General features: G+C 42.2%; 1 protein-coding gene across 3 annotated transcripts in view; it reads right to left on the bottom strand.

Annotated features, from left to right (window-relative positions):
• The window catches only part of SAMD8 (sterile alpha motif domain containing 8), a 73378-nt gene that overhangs the window by 30213 nt on the left and 21223 nt on the right, over positions 1 to 21942 (bottom strand). For all 3 annotated transcript variants that reach the window (XM_073686068.1, XM_073686066.1, XM_073686069.1), the window contains exons 2-3: positions 18512 to 19098; positions 9896 to 9991 (exon numbers count right to left, since the gene is read on the bottom strand). In XM_073686068.1, the coding sequence (XP_073542169.1) occupies positions 9896 to 9991; positions 18512 to 19083 (668 nt within the window). In that variant the 5' untranslated portion in view covers positions 19084 to 19098. The remainder of the gene's footprint in view (positions 1 to 9895; positions 9992 to 18511; positions 19099 to 21942) is intronic.

Consider the following 21942-nt stretch of genomic DNA (forward strand, 5'->3'; position numbering starts at 1 on the left):
TACAATTCTGACCAGTGTCACTTTAGGAGGTAATAACTGGAACGCTTCAACAGATCTCACGGATTTTGAGACCATTTTTCGTGACATATTTTACTTCATGGTAGTGGTAAAATTTGTTCAATACGACTTGCATTTATTCATGTAAATATCGGAAATTTGGCGAAAATTTTGCAATTTTCAAACTTTTCATTTTTATGCCCACACAAAATAGTTAATAAATAACATTTCCCACATGTCTACTTTATATCAGAACAATTTTTGAAACAATTTTTTTTTTGTTAGGAAGTTAGAAGGGTTAAAAGTTGACCGGCGATTTTTCATTTGTCCAGCGAAATTTACAAAACCATTTTTTTAGGGACCACATCACATTTGAAGTGTCTTTGAGGAATCTATATGACAGAAAATACCCAAAAGTGACAATTCCTAAAACTGCACCCCCTCAAGGTACTCAAAATTACAGCCAAGAAGTTTAATAACCCTTCAGGTTCTTCACAGGAATTAATGGACTGTGGAAGGAAAAAATGAACATTTAACTTTTTTTTCACCAAAATTTTACTTTAACCCCTTAAGCCCCGCGGGTGGTTTGCACGTTAATGACCGGGCCAATTTTTACAATTCTGACCACTGTCACTTTATGAGGTAATTACTCTGGAACGCTTCAACGGATCCCCCTGATTCTGAGATTGTTTTTTCGTGACATATTGTACTTCATGATTGTGGAAAAATTTCTTCGATATCACTTGCGTTTATTTGTGAAAAAAACGGAAATTTGGCGAAAATTTTGAAAATTTTGCAATTTTCAAAATTTGAATTTTTAAGCCCTGAAATCAGAGCGATATGTCACACAAAAGAGTTAATAAATAACATTTCCCACATGTCTACTTTACATCAGCACAATTTTGGAACCAAAATTTTTTTTTGTTAGGGAGCTATAAGGGTTAAAAGTTGACAAGCGATTTCTCATTTTTCCAACAAAATTTACAAAACCATTTTTTTAGGGACCACATCATATTTGAAGTCACTTTGAGAGGTCTTTATGACAGAAAATACCCAAAAGTGACACCACTCTAAAAACTGCACCCCTCAAGGTGCTCAAAACCACATTCAAGAACTTTATTAACCCTTCAGGTGCTTCATAGGAATTTTTTGAATGTGGAAGAAAAAATGAACATTTAACTTTTTTCACAAAAATGTTACTTTAGACCCAATTTTTTTTATTTTCACAGGGGTAACAAGAAAAAATGGACCCCAAAATTTGTTGTGCAATTTCCCCTGGGCACGCAGATACCCAATATTTGGGGAAAAAACACTGTTTGGGCGCACTGTAGGGCTCGGAAGGGAAGGAGCGCCATTTGACTTTTTGATTGTAAAATTTGCTTGAATAATTAGCGGACACCATGTTGCGTTTAGAGAGCCCCTGTGTGCCCAAACATTGGAGCTCCCCCACAAGTGACCCCATTTTGGAAACTAGACCCCCCAAGGCACCTATCTAGATGCATAGTGAGCAGTTGCAACCCCCAGGTGCTTCACAAATTGATTCGTAAAAATGAAAAAGTGAAAAAAAAAAACACTTTTTCATTTTTACGAATCAATTTGTGAAGCACCTAGGGGTTCCAACAGCTCACTATGCATTTAGATAGGTGCCTTGGGGGGTCTAGTTTCCAAAATGGGGTCACTTGTGGGGGAGCTCCAATGTTTGGGCACACAGGGACTCTCTAAATGCAACATGGTATCCGCTAACAAATTGAATGGAAAATCGGCTGAAATTGTTAGCGGACACCACATTGCGTTTGGAGAGCCCCTCTGTGCCCAAACTTTGGAGCTCCCCCACAAGTGACCCCATTTTGGAAACTAGACCCCCCAAGGCACCTTTCTAGATGCATAGTGATCACTTGGAACCCCCAGGTGCTTCACAAATTGATTCGTAATAATGAAAAAGTGAAAAAAAAAAACACTTTTTCATTTTTACGAATCAATTTGTGAAGCACCTAGGGGTTCCAAGTGCTCACTATGCATCTAGATAGGTGCCTTGGGGGGTCTAGTTTCCAAAATGGGGTCACTTGTGGGGGAGCTCCAATGTTTGGGCACACGGGGACTCTCTAAATGCAACATGGTATCCGCTAACAAATTGAGCCGATTTTCCATTCAATTTGTTAGCGGACACCATGTCGCGTTTGGAGAGCCCGTGATGTGCCTAAACAGTGGAGCTCCCCCACAAGTGACCCCATTTTGGAAAATATACCCCTCAAGGATTTTATTAAGGTGTATAGTGAACATTTTGAACCCAGAGGTACGGCACAGAATTTGTTTACATTAGGTCATCATATTGAATAAGTTGTCATTATTCTTGAGCGCAAGTGCTCGCTACTTGAGTTTGCATCGGGTACTCAGGTATGCACCATGTACAGCGTGTGCTCGAGTGACATGCTCGAGTCCCTGCTCCGCATGTTTCACGGTTATTAGACACCCAAAAAAAAACATGCGGGGATCGCTCGTGCATGGCAGGCAATCCCCGTAAAGTTTTCTGGCCGCGAAGCTTTTGGGGTAGAGACTCGAGCATGTCACTCAAACACCCACGATACTCAATGCATACCAGAGCACCCGATGCAAACTCAAGTAGCGAGCACTTGCTCTCAACACTAGTCGCCATATCGTCATCTTTTTTTCTTACTTTTGAAAAAAATCCCAACCCCAGCCCTAACCCTAGCACAACCCTAGCCCCAGCACAACCCTAGCCCCAAACCCAGCCCTAACCCTAGCCCAATCCTAACCCAAGAGTTTATTTTTGACGCCGTTCCTTGTGCGGTATAAGTGATTAGACGACTTTATTCTTCGGGTCGGTGTGATTACAGCAATGCCAGAATCATATGGGGTTTTTATGACTGACAGCTGTCACACACTAAAAGACGCATTTTTTGTAAAATCTAGTTTTTGCATCGCCATATTTTGAGAGCTATAATTTTTCCAGATTTTGGCAGACACTCATGTGACGGCTCGTTTTTTGCGGGATGACTTGACGTTGTTATTGGTGCCATTTTCAGGCACGTGACATTTTTTGATCGCTTTCTATTCCGATTTTTGGGAGGCAGAATAAACAAAAACCAACAATTCAGGAATTGTTTTTTTTTTTTTTTTTATTCTGTTCCACGTGTGGTAAAATTGATGAGGTAGCTTTATTCTTCGGGTCAGTACGTTTACAGCGGTACCACATTTGTATCATTTTTCTATGTTTTGGCGCTTATACACAATAAAAGCTATTTTATAGAAAAAAATATTTTTTAGTATCGCTTTATTCTGAGAGCTATAACTTTTTTATTTTTCGGCTGATGGAGCTGTATGGCGGCTTGTTTTTTGCGGGACGAGATGACGTTTTCAGCGGTACCATTTTTATTTATATGCGTCTTTTTGATCGCGTGTTATTCCACTTTTTGTTTGGCGGTAAGGTGATAAAGCATTGTTTTTTGCTTCGTTTTTTTTTTTTTTTTTTTTTTACCGTGTTCACTGAAGGGGTTAACTAGTGGGACAGTTTTATAGGTCAGGTTTTTCCGGACGCGGCGATACCAAATATGTGTACTTTTATTGTTTTTTTTTAATTTTTTTTATAATAATATTTATTGATGGGTACATTATATTTTTATTTTTGGTGTATTATTTTTTTTATTTTTTTATAATATTTTTGCACATTTTTTTTTTTTTTTTTTTCCACTTTCACACAGTTTATACACTTTATTACTTTGTCCCACTCTGGGACTTTCACTTTTTTTTTTCTGATCGCCTGCATGGCACAGGAATGGAGCACCATCCCTATGCCATGAAGGCTGTCAGAAATGCACAGTGTGAAGATTGCTTGGGGATGCACTGCGCATGTCCAAGCAATCTTCCTGCTCTCTGGTGACCCGGATGTTGTCATGACGACATCGGGTCGTCATGGCAACACCCGGGAAGCCTTTGCAGACTGCGCTGGAAGCCGGAAGAGGAGGTGAGTATCGCCGATCACCTCCCCTTGCCCCCGCAATGCCGCGATCGACTTCGATCGACTTCGATCGCAGCATCGCGGGGGTTAATGTGCTGGGAGCGGTGCAGGACCGCTCCCTGCACATAGTACCGGGTGTCAGCTGTAACAATCAGCTGACACCCGGCGGCGATCGCGCCCGCACAGCCTGTGTGCGCGCGCGATCGCGATGACGTACTAATACGGGTCTGGCTCTTAAGTCCCAGGGCACAGACGCGTATTAGTACGTCAGATGTTATTAAGGGGTTAAACAGCAATTTTTTTTAATTTTCACAAGGGTAAGAGGAGAAAAATGGACCTTAAAATTTGTTGATTTGTTGTTCAATTTCTCTTCAGTATGCAGATAGCCCATATGTGGGGGAAAACCACTGTTTGGGCGCACGGCAGGGCTTTCACTTTTTGAACGCAAAATTGGCTGTAATTGAGAACGGACATAATGTCGCGTTTGGAGAGCACCTAATGTGCCTAAACAGTGGAAACCTCCACAAGTGACCCAATTTTGGAAACTAGACCTCTCAAGGAACTTATCTAGATGTGTGGTGAGCACCTTGAACCCCCAGGTGCTTCACAGAAAATTATAAAGTTGAGCCGTAAAAAAACAAACAAACAAAAAAAACATTTTTTACACAAAAATGTTTTTTTTAGCCCAAAATTTTTATTTTCACAACGGTAAGATGGACCACATAAACTGTTATGCAATTTACCCTGAGTACGCCGATACCCCATATGTAGTGGAAAACTACTGTTTAGGCACATGGCAGGGAAGGAGTGGCTGTTTGGAGCGCAGATTTTGATGGACTGGTCTGCGAGCGCCATGTCACGTTTGGAGAACCCCTGATGAGCCTAAACAGTAGAAAACAGCCACAAGTGACCCTCTTTTGGAAACTACACCCCTCAAGGAATTATCTAGAGGCATAGTTTTATAGCAATGATTATAATGCTTTTGGTTTTCCTGGTGTATGAATTTATAATGTGGTGTTATGTGTAAGTTGTGTGGAGTACATCAGATTATAAAAGTGTGTTGTGTCAACAGGGTAAAAACAAATTTTATTGATTTATGGACGTGTGGTACACATTGAAGCAATTCTTAATGCAAAGGCCAGGTTTCTTAGGGCAGGTTTCACAATGGTAAATTGTGTCCTTTCGGATTCCCCTCTTGGAGCATACTCTGCACCGTTTTTCTGATCTTCCCTTCCTCGCAGTTTGGGGAACCTCTCCAAGAAAATGTTGACCTGGTATGATACGGGCACTATCAGTTTCAGAAGTACTCGGACCCTCACCTTCCTGATTTCCAAACATTAGGGCCTTGATGACTACCCCCTGAAACTGAAGGAAGGTCCCCGTATTGCCTGCAGATCGAAACAGCACAAAAGCATTGTACAGTGCCATCTGTACAATGTGCATGGCCAACTTTTTATACCATACTGTAGCTTTTCGCATGGCACTGTATGGTTAGAGCACCCGATCTGAGAGATCTACACCCCCCCATGTACTTATTATAATCCAAGATACAATCTGGCTTTGGGACTTGTGTTGTGGTACCTCAGACAGTGACATGGGAGCTGTTGTCACAGTGTATGGTGGTCAAGATAAGGACATCCCTCTTGTCCTTATACTTGACCATCATCATATTGTCGCTGCATTGGGCTTTGCTTTCGCCTTTTCTCAGCAATTGCCCAATTAGCGACTTAAGGAGGCCACTCTGATTTTTTCGCACGGTGCCGCATGGAACTGTACCTCTGACAGAGAGGGACTTGAAGAGCGGGATGCTGGTGTAAAAGTTATCAATGTAGAGGTGATAACCCTTATACAGCAGTGGATGCACCAATTCCCACACAATTTTCCCACTCACCCCCAGAACAGGGGGGCATTCAGGGGGTTGAATCTTGGTGTCCTTCCCTTCGTAGACCCTAAATCTGTGGGTGTACCCTGAGGTACTATGACACAGCTTGTACAGTTTTATTCCATACCTTGCCCTCTTACTGGCAGGTATTGTCAGAATTTTAGTCTCCCTTTAAAATGAATCAGAGATTCATCTATAGCGATGTCGTTCTGGGGGTTGTTCAACTATTGGCCGAATTTTGTATAGACGATCAAAGTTGGGATCGTCTCAGGGAGGACACTGCGCATTATCACTATAATGCAAAACAATTTGGATCGCTTTAAGTCGTGTCCTTGTCATGGTCATAGAGAATACCAGTGTGCTGTAGAGTATATCATACTCCAGTATTGCCAAAGCCCTGGTTTTCTGACTATGCCCATATGCAGCACAATGCCCCAAAATGTCATCTCTGCTGCATTTACAGGGGTCCATCTGGCGAATGAGGACGTTGGATTTTGGGTGAAAAATTGATGGGCAAACAAGTCTGTCTGGGCCACCATAAGATTTCTTATTTCCTCACTGAAAAAGAATTTGAAGAAGTCAATTTCAGTGAGGCCTGTAGTGTCAAATTGGATTCCTGAGCTGTCGATGAAATCTGGAATTACAGGCTGATAATTTTCGGGGGGTGCAGTCCATAAGGGATCGATTGCTGTAGGGGTTGCCTGGGTCCTTCGTCACTACATGAGGAGGAGGAAGAGGACTAGAGGATCATGGGATCTTTCTCACTGGCTGAATCCGTGTCGGAGGCAAGGAAACATATGCCTCCTGTGGTGAACAACGTCTTCTTGACAAATGGGACATTTTTATTTTATCTTTCAAAACACTGGGGATGTGTGTAAGTAATCCTTTTACACGTGTATTGTGTAAATGGTCCTATTTATTATAAAAAGTAGAGAAAAAAAAAGTAAAGAGGAAAAATTTAGAAGAGACACGTAGAAGAAATAATGAAAAGAAAAATCAGATGTAAAGAAAAAAAAAAAATTTTTATTTAACCCCTTAACAACTGCCGTAACACATTTTTATGCTGGCAGTTAAGGGTACGTATTCCTCAGCACCGTGAAAATGCGTTGCTGAGGAATAAGGCCCCCCAGACTCGGAAATTCTCCGGGGTCTCAGCTACCGGGGGTAGCTGAGACCCTGGAGAATATGATCAGGGCCGGTTTTACCGAGCCCCGATCACGTGAGAGCCACTACTCTGAGGTAAAGATGGCGTGCAGAGCGGTGATCGCTATTTTTGATTCACCCCTTTGGTGCTGATTGGTCAGAAACGTGTTCAGCCAAACAGCGCCAAATGGGTTAATCAGGAGAGGTGATGTCGCGATCACCCCACCCATTGTGACAGCTGTGATCGGTGCTGTCTGACACCGCACCTATCACAGCATGTCACTTTTTTTTTAAAAAAAAAACTTTGTCACATTGCTGTGATTGGCTGGTCAAAACTGATCAGCCAATCACAGTGATCGCCAAAGCGGGTGGAGGGGAGGGGGCACAGTGCAGACCCCTGGGGCGACATACAGGGATGGCCTGTTGTCAGATACAGCAGCCATCTTAACCCGGTCACCGGGCGATGACCGGAAATAGCGGTGCCGTATATATACTTCTCTTTGCAGTAAGGCAGCTCCTGACAGTGCTGGTCATCTCATGCTAGTGTCATTCTTAACTTTCTAATTTACCATGTTGCCTGCCTGTTAGATTATAAGGGAAAATTATATCCCTGGATATTATATTTATGCGGATAAGTGATACTATTGAACTATTATTTGGACATGTGAGTGTTTCCACCATGTGTATAAGTGTTTAACGTACCTGCTCTGAGGACAGCAGCCTCTGTCTTACCTTGTATATTGACTCTTAATTTTATCAATAAGAAGTATTTTAGTGGGCTAAATATACTCTTTTGTTCCTTTATTTGTATTTGGAACTGTAAGAGGTTGCGTTTTGATGGAGCGAAAATATATAGTGTCAAAAACTCATCATGGGCACGAAACCTTAAGTGCCATCAGTCAGGTATCAGTAATACATATTCCGTGTCAGTAGTTAAATATTTTAAAGGTGTATTCCCATCTCCAAGATCCTATCCCAATAAGTAGTAGGTGAAATAATAACAATATTAGCAAATACCTCCAAATAGAAATGTAGTATAGTTTTTCTGATTTGCTCTGTCTCTTTTCTCATGTGCAGGCATTGCAGGACCTTGGGTATCCATGGTTACGACCACTGATATAGTGATAGTAGCTAGTGGTTGTAACAATGGATACCTAAGGTCCTGCAATGGGAATACCCCTTTAAAACACAAACACAATATTACTGATCCCTAACCGATGGCAAAATTAACAAAAAAAATAAATAAAAACAGACCAGAGTGGTAAATTAAAAGTATCATCACATAAAGGACATATCACTCCCAAGATAAGTGATAAATGTATGAGAGCTGGGACACCCCATCGATTTTAGAAAGAAAATCCCAAACTCACTTCTGTTAATAAAGCAGTAGTGAGTATGTGCAGCCAATGCTTCACTCATCATCTGTGGTCACAGATGATCACCATCAGTCTGTTCACATGAGATCCATCATTTCCGCTCCAATGACGGAGCATAACAATGGACATGAGGAGTGGATGTGAACAGGTCAAGGAGCCCACAGTCTATCAGCCATGTGCCTGTCCCACTACTGCCTGGTATTCTTCCTGTCAAATTTAAAGGAACTGCCAAAAGGAGCTTCAAATGAAGCCTCTGACTTCAGTGAGAATGTAGCCATAATTTTAATTAGCATAATTTATTGCTATTGTAAACTAAAATATTATAATGTGCTTGGTAGGAACTTCTTATTGTTAAGGGATACTTGGACTGACAAAATTGAGAAACACTGCTTGAGAGCACTTGAATCCCTTCAGACTGAATCACTGAAATTCTGCAGTACCATTTAAGTCTAAGGCTATGTGCCCACAACGCAGAAATGCTGTAGATTTTTCTTGAGCGTTTCTGCATCTCCCTGGCAGAAAAAAAGCATGCGGATTGTACATGCGGATTGTACACGTGGATTGTACATGCGTTTTTCCTGCCAGGGACATGCGGATGTGAAGCGTTCTTCACTGGCATTTTCGCATGCGGGTTGTCAAGCGCTTTCCAAGCGATTTTAGCATCACTTGGAAAGTGCTTGACAACTTGGTCACACTATATAAATCCATGCAACCGGCATGGATTTATGTTGTGTGACCAAGTTACGATGCTGCAAATGCTGCATCAATAGTAAAAAAAAAAGAATAAAAAATGGTGAAAAAAAACCCAAAAAAAAACATTATACTCACCTTCCAATGGCCCCGGTCTCCTTCTCCGATGCGTCCGGTGTCTTCGGCAGCTCGCGGTGGTGTAAAAGGACCTTCCATGGAGTCATTTAGTCATGTGACAGGTCACGCGACCACCCATGTCAGCGGTCGTGTGACCTGTCACATGACTAAATGATGTCATGGAATGTCCTTTTACCACCAGGAGCAGCCAAAGAGCCAGCAGTGCCGCCGGGAGCAGACAGGGGGCCATTAGAAGGTAAGTATATGTTTATTTTTTATTTTAATTCTTTTTTAACTACAGGTACTATGGTACCCGGGTCGGGAGGAGAATCTCTTCTTCTCCAGACCCGGGTACCATCCGCGCATTGAATCGCATAATATCCGCATGTGTACGTGTAGTCATGCAGATGTTATGCATTCCAATGCAAGTCAATGGCGGCTAAAACGCCGCGATTCCGCAAAATTAATGGGTGTGCTGCGGATTTTTCTACCATTGTAGACCTATTACCAAGCGTTTTTTAAGCATTTCAGCGGCATAAATTACGCTGCGGAAATGCTTAAAAAAACGCATAGTGGGCACGCAGCCTAACAGAAATATAAACTTCTAACAACCTAGAAGGTTCTGCAACCCGTTTAGAAGCTCTAATCAACTCTTATCTGGACGTACCAAAGCTTAAATATAAGGAAAAACACATCAAAATCCTAATTTATTACCTGTGTCTGTGGAGAAGCAATACGAGCAGCCAAATATAACAAAGGACCACTCCACACATCTCCGTCATTGCAAAGGCCCATGGGATTCGAGGGACACTGCATGGAAAGGGTAAACATTAGCCACATTAATGTAAGGAATGTCACTACATGTGTTTGAGGTCTGATCAAAAAAAAATCAATTACTACATACAGTATATGGTAGCTCTATACACTGGACACTATACGGTTCTGTGCAATGTCATGTTCCTGTGCAACAAATATTATGTACTGACTGCTCAACAACGTTAAGGGCATGTGCACATGTTGAGTATTTGCAGCAGATTTTTCTACACCAAAAAACAGTGTTGACAGGAAAAAAGCTCTGTATAATATGCACTTTTTCGTGAATTTTTTTATGCGTTTTTTTTCCCATTCATTAAAATAGGTGACAAACAATGCAATAACACTGAAAATTTACATGCTGCAGATTTAAAAAAACAAAACGTTCTGATGGATTAAAGCTGCAAGGAAAAAATTAGCGGCATGTGTATGAGATTTCAGATGTTTCGTTCACATTGCTGGGACAGTGAAATTTTGCACAGAGAAAAAAAAAAAACTCAAAAACACAGCCTGCGAGTAAGCCTTTGCTTTCTATACAAAGTTGTATTTAAACCTAAGGCTGTAAAATAACTGTAGCTTTCATGAAGCAAAAGTGTATAGTGAACACCACAGATTATTATTTTTTTTTTTACTGGAATGAATAAGGAGTGGTCCAAAGAACTATGCAAGAATGCAAACTGAGCAAAAAGGAAGAAAAGCTGCACTGCACAGTAAATGGGAGCACACTCACATATACAATAGATGGATAAACGGGATTCTAGTGAGTCACAAAAGGAAGGATATAATAATCCTATAATAGAAATATTTTTACATATACATGCATATTATAGTGTCTCTCTCTGTCTGTGTATATATATATTATATACACACACACACACACACACACACACACACACAAACACACAACGGACCAAAAGTTTGGACACACCTTCTCATGTAAAGATTTTTCTGTATTCTCATGACTTTGAAAATTGTACATTCACACTGAAGGCATCAAAACTATGAATTAACACATGTGGAATTATATACTTAACAAAAAAGTGTGAAACAACTGAAAATATGTCTTATATTCTAGGTTCTTCAAAGTAGCCACCTTTTGCTTTGATGATTGCTTTGCACACTCTTGGCATTCTCTTGATGAGCTTCAAGAGGTAGTCACCGGAAATGGTTTACACTTCACAGGTGTGCCCTGTCAGGTTTAATAAGTGGGATTTCTTGCCTTATAAATGGGGTTGGGACCATCAGTTGTGTTGTGCAGAAGGTGGATACACAGCTGATAGTCCTACAGAATAGACTGTTAGAATTTGTATTATGGTAAGAAAAAAAACATTCCACATGTCAACGAGCGGAAAAATCGGGATTTTGTGCTTTGCATGTTTTTTTGCAAAGTAGAGCATGCCATTTATTTCAGCGTTTTTCACTCCCTGGAAGTAATGGGTAATAGAAAAACACTGAAAAAACGCCTAGTGTGGACATAGCTATCAGGTTTTGCTGCGTTTTTAGTGAAATTAAGCCAGTACAGCAGTATGTGAAACATTTATTTTTGGGATTTTACCATCTTGTCTTGGTCACCGAGATGGTTGTTTGTATTGGGAGAGTTTAATTAAATTAGTGATATGTACTGTGTAAACATTGGCTGAACTACCTGTGAGATTGAACAATATCTGTGGCCCAGGGAGGTGTGAAATTAAACAATGCCCTGAGCAACTGAATGGCAGACCATATTGTAAAAAGTAAAATAGTGTCATACAAATAATGCACTGCCAGAGTCTTTGGTAAACTATTTCTGAACAATTCACCTCACCCACTGTTGTGCCAAAACCAGAATGAGATTTTTTTTTTTTTTCACTGAACTTTATGCATAAAAGAGACAAAAGAACTGTGAAAAAAAACGCTGACCAAATAAGCAAGAAAAATCCTGAACAACCTCCTGGCAAGAGATCAGGTTTTGCTGCAGATAAAAACGCTGAAATAAACATGTGTGAACATAGCCTTAGAGTCACTGTCATTCAGGAATTGTAAGGGCCCAATCAAGAGGAAAGAATTAGTTATTGCTGGATTTTTTCTTTTGGGGCCATATTAAGTGTCGAGTATACTATAACAAAAGATCACAAATTCTTGATTCCATATATAAAGGGAATATCTTTTACCAACTAACACAAAAAGCCCTTTTATCTATTTATTATGAAAGATAATCTTTAATAGTCATATTTGACAAATATAACATACAAAAAGTGCCCATAAAGTGCCCATAAAAAGTGACCTAGTGCAGGCAGAAATATACATTCATCATGATTAATTTTTCCTATTTTCACACCACATCTGATTAAGGACTCCATATATAGGGTTGAGCCCTTGACATGTATGTGGTATATTGATGCAGTTTGGGAAATAATAGATATGTATTCATAAGTCCCACCTACAATAACCTTCTCCTGCTGTTTTTAAGATTAGTGACCTATTATGTATAGGCTGTTTTTTGTTCAAGTTCACACCTATATATTATATATCAAGTAGTGAAAGATTATCGTCTTCAGTAAGAAGGTGTGAAAATAGGAAAAATTAATCATGATGAATGTATATTTCTGCCTGCACTAGGTCACTTTTTATGGGCACTTTACGGGCACTTTTTGTATGTTATATTTGTCAAATATGACTATTAAAGATTATCTTTCATAATAAATAGATAAAAGGGCTTTTTATACTATAACAAGCCAAGTACATTACAGGCAGAGACCACATACAGCGAGAAATTCAGGCTAAGAGCTCAGACGTCATGCAGAATACATTCAACAATACGGAACAGCGCGTGCAGGTGTGCTTGGATGTGAACAGTGGACATTTTCAACATGTGCTTTAACCCCTTCACAATATTGCGATTTTACATTTTTGCGTTTTCGTTTTTTGCTCCCCTTCTTCCCAGAGCCATAACTTTTTATTTTTTCCATCAATATAGCAATATGAGAGCTTGTTTTTTTGTAGGACGAGTTGTACTTTTGAACGACACCATTAGATTTACCATATAGCGTACTGGAAAAACGAGAAAAAAATTCCAAGTGCAGTATAATTGCAAAAAAGTGCAATTCCACAATAGTTTTATTGGTGTTTTATTTACAATGTTCACTAAATGCTAAAACTGACCTTGCTATATTATTCCCCAGGTCAGTACAAGTATGCAGATAGCAAACATGTATAAGTTCTTTTTTATTGAAGTGGTGAAAAAAAAAAATCCAAAATTTGAAAGAAAGAAAAAAATTGCTTATGTCGCCATTTTCCGAGAACCTAGGCATCTCCCATTTTTCATGATCTGGGGCTAGGTAAGGGCTTGTTTTTTTGCAGCTTGATCTGATGTTTTTATTGATAGCATTTTGGGGTAGATGCGATGTTTTGATCGCCCGTTATTGCAATGTTCGGTTTTTTTTTTTTCTCGTTTCGCCGTTTACGGATTGGACATTTTTGAACGCAAAAATACCAAATGTGTATTTTTTATTTTTCTTTAATTGTTTTACTTTCAATGGGGAAAAAGAGGAGTGATATGAACTTTTTTAAAGTTTACATTTTTTTTTTTAACTGGCTTCAATAGTCCCTCTAGGAGATTTGCTATGTGTAGCAAAAAGCACAATCTCCTATGAATGCTGGTAACAGGCCAGCGTTCATAGAAGTTTCACAATGACAGGCACAGCTGTTATGACAACCCATCGGCGCCCCGCGATCATGTGACAGGGGCGCCTTTGGGCCGGACTCGTGACATGCTTCCGGCCGGGACATGTTAAATGCCGCTCTAAGTTATGGACAGCAGCATTTAATTGGTTCTCGAATCCATCCACGGCTGTTCGAGGCACATGACAGCTGATCAGATCAGCTGTCATGTGCGGGAAAAGATGCGGGCTCAGAGCCGGAGCCTGCATCAATGGCAGGGACACTACCTTTGACGAAACTATATATTAAAGGTTGTGAAGGGGTAAAACATAAATTTCTCATGAACCAAAGGAACCAGAAGTTAATGCAATTTTTGCCAGGTAAAGTAGAGAGTAAATCACCCTGTATAACTGTAGCTTTCATCATATCTTTAAAAAAAGAAAAAAAAAAAAAACAGGATTGTCACTACGAGGCCATGGGGTTGGAGGTGAAATGCTCAATAAATATACAGCAATATTTGCAACACTGCATGGAACTTTTACACAGTCTGGTGCAACCCGGAAACCTTTGTAGTCACAAATTTAGTAAAACGCTCAGCAACCTAATTTATTCCTATGGATAACAAATGTGATATGCAAAAAAGAGTTGAAGAATTTACCCTAGTTAGTCGTTTTCCAAGAAACAGGTTTAACCACTTCTGAGACAGAGGTACAGACATAATACATGACAGTGAATACAATTGAATTCAGACTGAGCAGTTCATTCTTCATGGTCAGTATTCTATACATAATTGGACACGTTTTCTGGTGATCACTTGACTTATGAGCCATGTGATAGGAATGTCAGAAGTCACTATAGTTCAATATTTCATTGCTGCATTGACAGTAGCTCTGGGACAAATGTTGCAATGTGTTACTTAATTTCACCTCCTGCAATTAAGCAACAGAAGGATGCAAAAACATTTTGGCTTAATAATAAAGAGTAAAATAAAAGAGAGGCTATGTGCCCACGATGCAGAAATGCTCTGGATTTTTTCCTGAGCGTTTCTGCATCTCCCTGGCAGAAAAAATGCATGCGGATTGTACATGTGGATTGTACATGCGGATTGTACATGCGTTTTTCCTGCCAGGGACATGCGGAAATGGAGCGTTATTCACTTGCATTTCCGCATGCGGGTTGTCAAGCGCTTTCCAGGCGATTTTAGCATCACTTGGAAAGTGCTTGTGACAACTAGGTCACACTATATAAATCCATGCAAACGGCATGGATTTATATAGTGTGACCCGAGAGAGTGGTAAAAATAAAAAAATAAATATATACTTAGCCTCCGATGGCCCGCGCTGTCTTGCTTCGCTCGGTGCCCGCAGCGGTGGATTGAAAGACCTGCCGACGTCAGCGTCGCGTGACCCGTCACATGACTCTGACGTCAGCGCAGGTCCTTCAATCCACTGCAAAGTGCCGGGAAGCAAGCAGGAGCGCAGCGCGGGCCGTCAGAAGGTAAATATACATTTATTTTTTATTTTATTCTTTTTTTACAGATTTTTTAATGGTACCTGGGTGTGGATGAGACTCTCCTCTCATCTACACTCGGGTACCATCCGCACATTAGAACGCGCCAATTACGCAAGTACAGATGCAGTCTTGCGGAATTGGTGCGTTCCAAGGCAAGTCAATGGCGGCGAAAACGCAGCGCTTCCGCAAAATAATTGGTAGTGCTGCGTTTTTTTCCGCAATGATAATCCGCAGCGGAAATTTCCGCAGCATGTGCACAGCACATGCGGATTATCATTGGGGAACATTGCTGCCCTTCTACCATGCGTTTTTAATGCGTTTCTGCAGCGTTTCCGCAGCTGCAAAAACGCATTAAAAACGCATCATGGGCACACAGCCTTATTAGTGGAGTAGGGGAGGAAAAAAAAAAGCTCAAAAATGAAAACTCTCCTGGTTCTTAAAGGAGTTATCTGATACTTAAATGTCCTTTCTAACTATTTATCTTTATATCATAACCACTTTTGTTATTCGCTTTATTATAAAATAACCGACTCTTCTCCCCATCTAATCTCTAAATGTTTTTTTTTTTACTTCACTTCCTGTGACGTTTCGTTAGAGAGGAGTCGCAAACAGGATGTCACAGAAGGCTGGGGCTTCACTCACTCCCCTGCAACGTCTATCGCCCCACCTGGAACAGGACGTCATCAGGGAGCTGCGCTGCAGTTACTTACCATAGTTTCTGTCACCACCACCCGGTGAAGATGTCTTGGATCCATGGTGATAAATGCTGTGGAAGTAGTGAGTGCAGCCCCAGCACTCTGCTTCTTTCTCTGCGGCCGCATCTTCTAACTGCGAAATAAGACTTCAACATGGGCAGCAATTGAAGCAACAAGTGACACCAGCGCCAACCCACAGCTTCTATCACTGCCCTTAAAAGAGTCGTTATCAGGGGGTGGTTCTGGTGTCACTCACCCTGTGTTATCACTGCACCTTGACGACAATTCGTTTGAGGGTGGTAACAGAAGCTATGGAGCAGCGCTGTTGTCATTCACTTAACAGAAGCAGAGAGCCAATGCTGCACTCACTTCTCCCACAGCTTCCATCACCATGGATCCAGGACATCTACAGAGGGTGGGCGATGACAGAAGCAGTGGAAGTGAAGTCTAGTTTCAGGAGGGGCGATAGACGCTGCAGGGAAGTGAGAGCAGCCCTAGTCTTCTGTGACATCCTGTGTGAGACTTTTCCAGCGAAACCTCACCAGAAGTTTAAAAAAAAAAAAACAAAAAAAACACACATTTAGGGGTTAGATAGATAGGGATAAGTGTAGAGTATTTTCTAACAAGGGCTAATAATAGGAGATTTTAAGTATCAGATCACCTCTATAGGACCAGGAGATTTTTCATTTTTGCGCTTTTGTTTTTTTCCTCCCATTCTTCCAATAGCTTTAACATTATTTTTCCATTCACATAGCTTTATAAGTACTTGCTTTTTGCAGTACAAGTTGTAGTTTTGAAGGACACCATCCATTTTACCATACAATATACTGAAGAATAAGGGGGCGAAAGAGAAAAAAAAAAACTAAAGTTTCCAAGCTTGGTTAAGAAAAAAAAAAATTCCAACTTTGCTTTTTTGGTTTTATTTATACGGTGCTCATTGTGTGCTAAAATGATCTAGTATCATGATTCAACACTCAAGTACAATTATGGCAATACCAAACTTGTTCAGTTTTATTATTACTTTTAGTGGTGAAAAAAAAAAAAAATGTAAAAACAATGTAGAAAAAAAAACTGTAAAGTAAACTTTTGTTAATGCCGCCATTTTAGGATACCTGTAACTTTTTATTTTTGGCGATAGAGCGGTGTAAGGGCTTGTTTTTTGCATGGCAATCCAATGTTTTTAATCAAAGTAATTTTGGGATAGATGCAACTTTTTCATGGCATGCAACTTTCATGGAGTTGCAGCAACTGAAAAACGAAATTCTAGAGATTCAATTTTTTTTTTCTGTCTACAGTTTTTCCAGACCGGATTAAAACATTTTATATTTTGATTCATCACAATGCTATAGACACAGCAAAACCAAATAGTCTTTTTTTTTCCTTTTTATTTCAAATGGGGGTGTGGATGATTTTTTTAGTCCCCTTATGGGACTTGAACCCCTACGATCATCTGGTCCCATATACTATTTATTGAAATACAATTGTATTGCACCAGAGAGTAAAATTCACAATCTCCTAGCAAGCGCAGCCACAGGCTGGACAATGGACAAGTTGAGTGGTGCGCCCTTGGTTGGTGCGCTTTTAATGCCTTTAACGAGGTTGACAACAGCGGGGTAGCTTGGATCCACCCACTGATGTTAAAGCTGTTAAAGACAGATGATGGCAGAATAACACATCATCTGCCGGCAATGGGGCAGACCAGGCCTCTGAGCCCGCTTTATACACGAACTCTCGACTTCCACCACTGTACATTTATGGCAGATGTTGGAAAGGGGTTAAAAGCAGTGTTCCCATCTCAGCTATTAAAGGGATTGTCCCTTTTCATAAAATTTCCCCTCACAGGCTCCCAGTCTGTGTTTGGCTGCAGCAATGACAGGTTACAGCACCGCTGACGTGATAATCAATGAACTCAGATTTTACATCACTGCTGCAGTCAAAAACACTGCAGCAGAAGAGACTGAGCACACTTTTTCTTTTTTTTTTTTTTTAAGTTAACTGAGCCCGTGGTTAAACATTTTCTGAAAGGGAATAACCTTTTTAATAGTGGAGATGAGAATACTTGTCTATGTGCAGCCACAAGTAGACCACGTTACAGAAACAATTTCTAATCAAATCTATGCTAGTCATGAAAACAGTGTAGGACAGCTGGTAAGTTATTCTGCCCACCTCTGGCTTCCAGACAAAGCAAGTATTCCCATCTTACCCATTAATGGCTGAGATGGGAATACACCTTTAAGGACCCACATCTATTACCCTTGCATATGTTAAAGGTCATTGAGAGTTTTGAAGCAGATAAGGAGGGGTTGCCCACTACTTTGTCTATTTAAAAAATAAACTATTCAGAACTGTGTGAAAACAATAAAATGTTTATGCTCACCTACGATCCCCCAGACGCTCCTCTGGTAGGGTGGCCCGGGTCTCCATCTGGGCCAATTGTGTCCACTACAAGCATGTGACTGCTGCGACTGGCGATTAAGTGCAGCGGATCCTCTTCTGTTTTTACAAGCATGTCACCACTGCAGCCAATTGCTGCCACTAGCAGCTATAACATTGCCATCTTCCGCCATAAGAGGAAGCAATGGCAACTGGGCAGCAATACCAGACAAGCGGAGGGGAAAATTAATCAACAAAGCAACACATTTCATGTCCCATGCCTTAAAGGTTTACTCACCTGTCTAGGAATATGTCTGGCAGAGGTGGGTATGTTTGCATGTCAGGAACTCGTTCATGCACAATAACCATGACGAAGGAGGTAAAGCCAAAAACTATAAAAACATAAATACAGCTAATGGCTGTCTTCCAGTATTCAGGGTCCAGTCTCTTTGGTGGATGTTTGTGTTTTCCATTGGAGTACTGGTGTGGTTCCACACTAGAATCTGTGCCATGTCCATCAAAGTCTCTTTTAAGCTCTCCATTACATAACCAGTCAGGACTTGGTGGTGAACTGACACTGAGAGTTCCTGAGGCTGGCTCGTTACCCAACCCCAATTCTTCTAAGACACTGGCATGCTGTTTTTGGAGTTTACGAATAGAAAGCATAAGGCGTTTGATATCCCCTAACACTTTTATTTCCAGAGGTGGAGAGCGCAAGTCATATTCTGTTAATGCTAACAATGCTGTGCCGTCTAGACGATGTTTGTTGCATAAAATATCCACATAGTCGCAAAATCCCTCTTCCCTCAGCCATTTGGCCACATGTTTCGTAGTCCAACGTCGAATGCATAACTGACTGTTGTTTGCCATTGTTTTAACAGATACCTGTAGAAAAAAAACAACAGGTTGTTAAACTTGGATTCTATAGATAACCAATTACTCCAATATTAAAAGGAACCGGTCACAAGAAAAAACGCTATTAACCTGCAGAGATGGGGTTAATCTGCAGGTTAATAGCATTCCTAGCCTGTCCAGTGCCTGAACGCAGCAGTGCACTGCGGGGAGAAAATTAACTTTATTCCTCCTCCAGGGCGGGAGGAGGAGTGTGGCGCCTGAGACAGCAGTATGCGAGTAAAATTAAAGCTCTGACCTCCGGGTCAGAGCGACGCCAGCAGCGTGATCAGGTCATGTGATGACACTGCTGACGTCACTCGCCAGAGCCCAGCTCGAAGAACAGGTGGAAAGTGCTCCAGACTGGAGCTGAAGACACCGAAGAATAAATGTAAATGTTAGGGGGGGTTTACTGTGTGTATAGGATATTTATGCTCGGTGGGGGTAAATACACTGTGCGGGGGGGTATTTTACTGCGTGTGTGTGTGTGGGGGGGTATTTCACTGCGCGTGTGTGTGTGTGGGGTATTTTACTGCGTGTGTGGGGGGGTATTTTACTGCGTGTGTGCGTGTGTGGGGGGGGTATTTTACTGCGTGTGTGTGGCGGGGGGTATTTTACTGCGTGTGTGTGGCGGGGTATTTTACTGCGCGTGTGTGTGGGGGGTATTTTACTGTGTGTGTGGGGGGGGTATTTTACTGCGTATGTGTGTGGGGGGGGTATTTTACTGCGTATGTGTGTGTGGGGGGGGTATTTTACTGCGTATGTGTGTGTGGGGGGGGGTATTTTACTGCGTATGTGTGTGTGGGGGGGGTATTTTACTGCGTGTGTGTGTGTGGGGGGGGGTATTTTACTGCGTGTGTGTGTGTGGGGGGGGGTATTTTACTGCGTGTGTGTGGGGGGGTATTTTACTGCGTGTGTGTGTGTGGGGGGGTATTTTACTGCGTGTGTGTGTGTGGGGGGGTATTTTACTGCGTGTGTGTGTGTGGGGGGGTATTTTACTGCGTGTGTGTGTGTGGGGGGGTATTTTACTGCGTGTGTGTGTGTGGGGGGGTATTTTACTGCGTGTGTGTGTGGGGGGGTATTTTACTGCGTGTGTGTGTGGGGGGGTATTTTACTGCGTGTGTGTGGGGGGGGTATTTTACTGCGCGTGTGTGGGGGGGGTATTTTACTGTGTGTGTGGGGGGGGTATTTTACTGCGTATGTGTGTGGGGGGGGTATTTTACTGCGTATGTGTGTGGGGGGGGTATTTTACTGCGTATGTGTGTGTGGGGGGGGTATTTTACTGCGTATGTGTGTGTGGGGGGGTATTTTACTGCGTATGTGTGTGTGGGGGGGGTATTTTACTGCGTATGTGTGTGTGGGGGGGGTATTTTACTGCGTGTGTGTGTGGGGGGGGTATTTTACTGCGTATGTGTGTGTGGGGGGGGTATTTTACTGCGTATGTGTGTGTGGGGGGGGTATTTTACTGCGTATGTGTGTGTGGGGGGGGTATTTTACTGCGTATGTGTGTGTGTGGGGGGTATTTTACTGCGTATGTGTGTGTGGGGGGGGTATTTTACTGCGTGTGTGTGTGTGTGTGGGGGGGGTATTTTACTGCGTGTGTGTGTGGGGGGGTATTTTACTGCGTGTGTGTGTGGCGGGGTATTTTACTGCGTGTGTGTGTGGCGGGGTATTTTACTGCGTGTGTGTGTGGCGGGGTATTTTACTGCGTATGTGTGGGGGGGTATTTTACTGCGTGTGTGTGTGGGTGGGGGGGGTATTTTACTGCGTATGTGTGGGGGGGTATTTTACTGCGTGTGTGTGTGGCGGGGTATTTTACTGCGTGTGTGTGTGGGGGGTATTTTACTGCGTGTGTGTGGGGGGTAGTTTACTGCGTGTGTGTGTGTGGGGGGGGTATTTTACTGCGTGTGTGTGTGTGGGGGGGTATTTTACTGCGTGTGTGTGTGGGGGGGGGTATTTTACTGCGTGTGTGTGTGTGTGGGGGGGGGTATTTTACTGCGTGTGTGTGTGTGGGGGGGGTGTTTTACTGCGTGTGTGTGGGGGGGTATTTTACTGCGTGTGTGTGTGGGGGGGTATTTTACTGCGTGTGTGGGGGGGTATTTTACTGCGTGTGTGGGGGGGTATTTTACTGCGTATGTGTGGGGGGGGTATTTTACTGCGTGTGTGTGTGTGGGGGGGTATTTTACTGCGTATGTGTGGGGGGGGTATTTTACTGCGTGTGTGTGTGTGGGGGGGTATTTTACTGCGTGTGTGTGTGTGGGGGGGGTATTTTACTGCGTGTGTGTGTGTGGGGGGGGTATTTTACTGCGTGTGTGTGTGTGGGGGGGGGTATTTTACTGCGTATGTGTGGGGGGGTATTTTACTGCGTGTGTGTGTGGGGGGTATTTTACTGCGTGTGTGTGGGGGGTAGTTTACTGCGTGTGTGTGTGTGGGGGGGTATTTTACTGCGTGTGTGTGTGTGGGGGGGGTATTTTACTGCGTGTGTGTGTGGGGGGGGGGTATTTTACTGCGTGTGTGTGTGTGTGGGGGGGTATTTTACTGCGTGTGTGTGGGGGGGGTATTTTACTGCGTGTGTGTGTGTGTGGGGGGGGTGTTTTACTGCGTGTGTGTGTGTGGGGGGGGTATTTTACTGCGTGTGTGTGTGGGGGGGGTATTTTACTGCGTGTGTGTGTGTGGGGGGGTGTTTTACTGCGTGTGTGTGTGTGGGGGGGGTATTTTACTGCGTGTGTGTGTGTGGGGGGTATTTTACTGCGTGTATGGGGGGGTATTTTACTGCGTATGTGTGGGGGGGGTATTTTACTGCGTGTGTGTGTGTGGGGGGGTATTTTACTGCGTATG

This window comes from Phyllobates terribilis, unplaced genomic scaffold (genome assembly GCF_046119375.1).
Source record: "Phyllobates terribilis strain yellow unplaced genomic scaffold, ASM4611937v1 Scaffold_5__5_contigs__length_657084704, whole genome shotgun sequence".
Lineage (NCBI taxonomy): Eukaryota > Metazoa > Chordata > Amphibia > Anura > Dendrobatidae > Phyllobates > Phyllobates terribilis.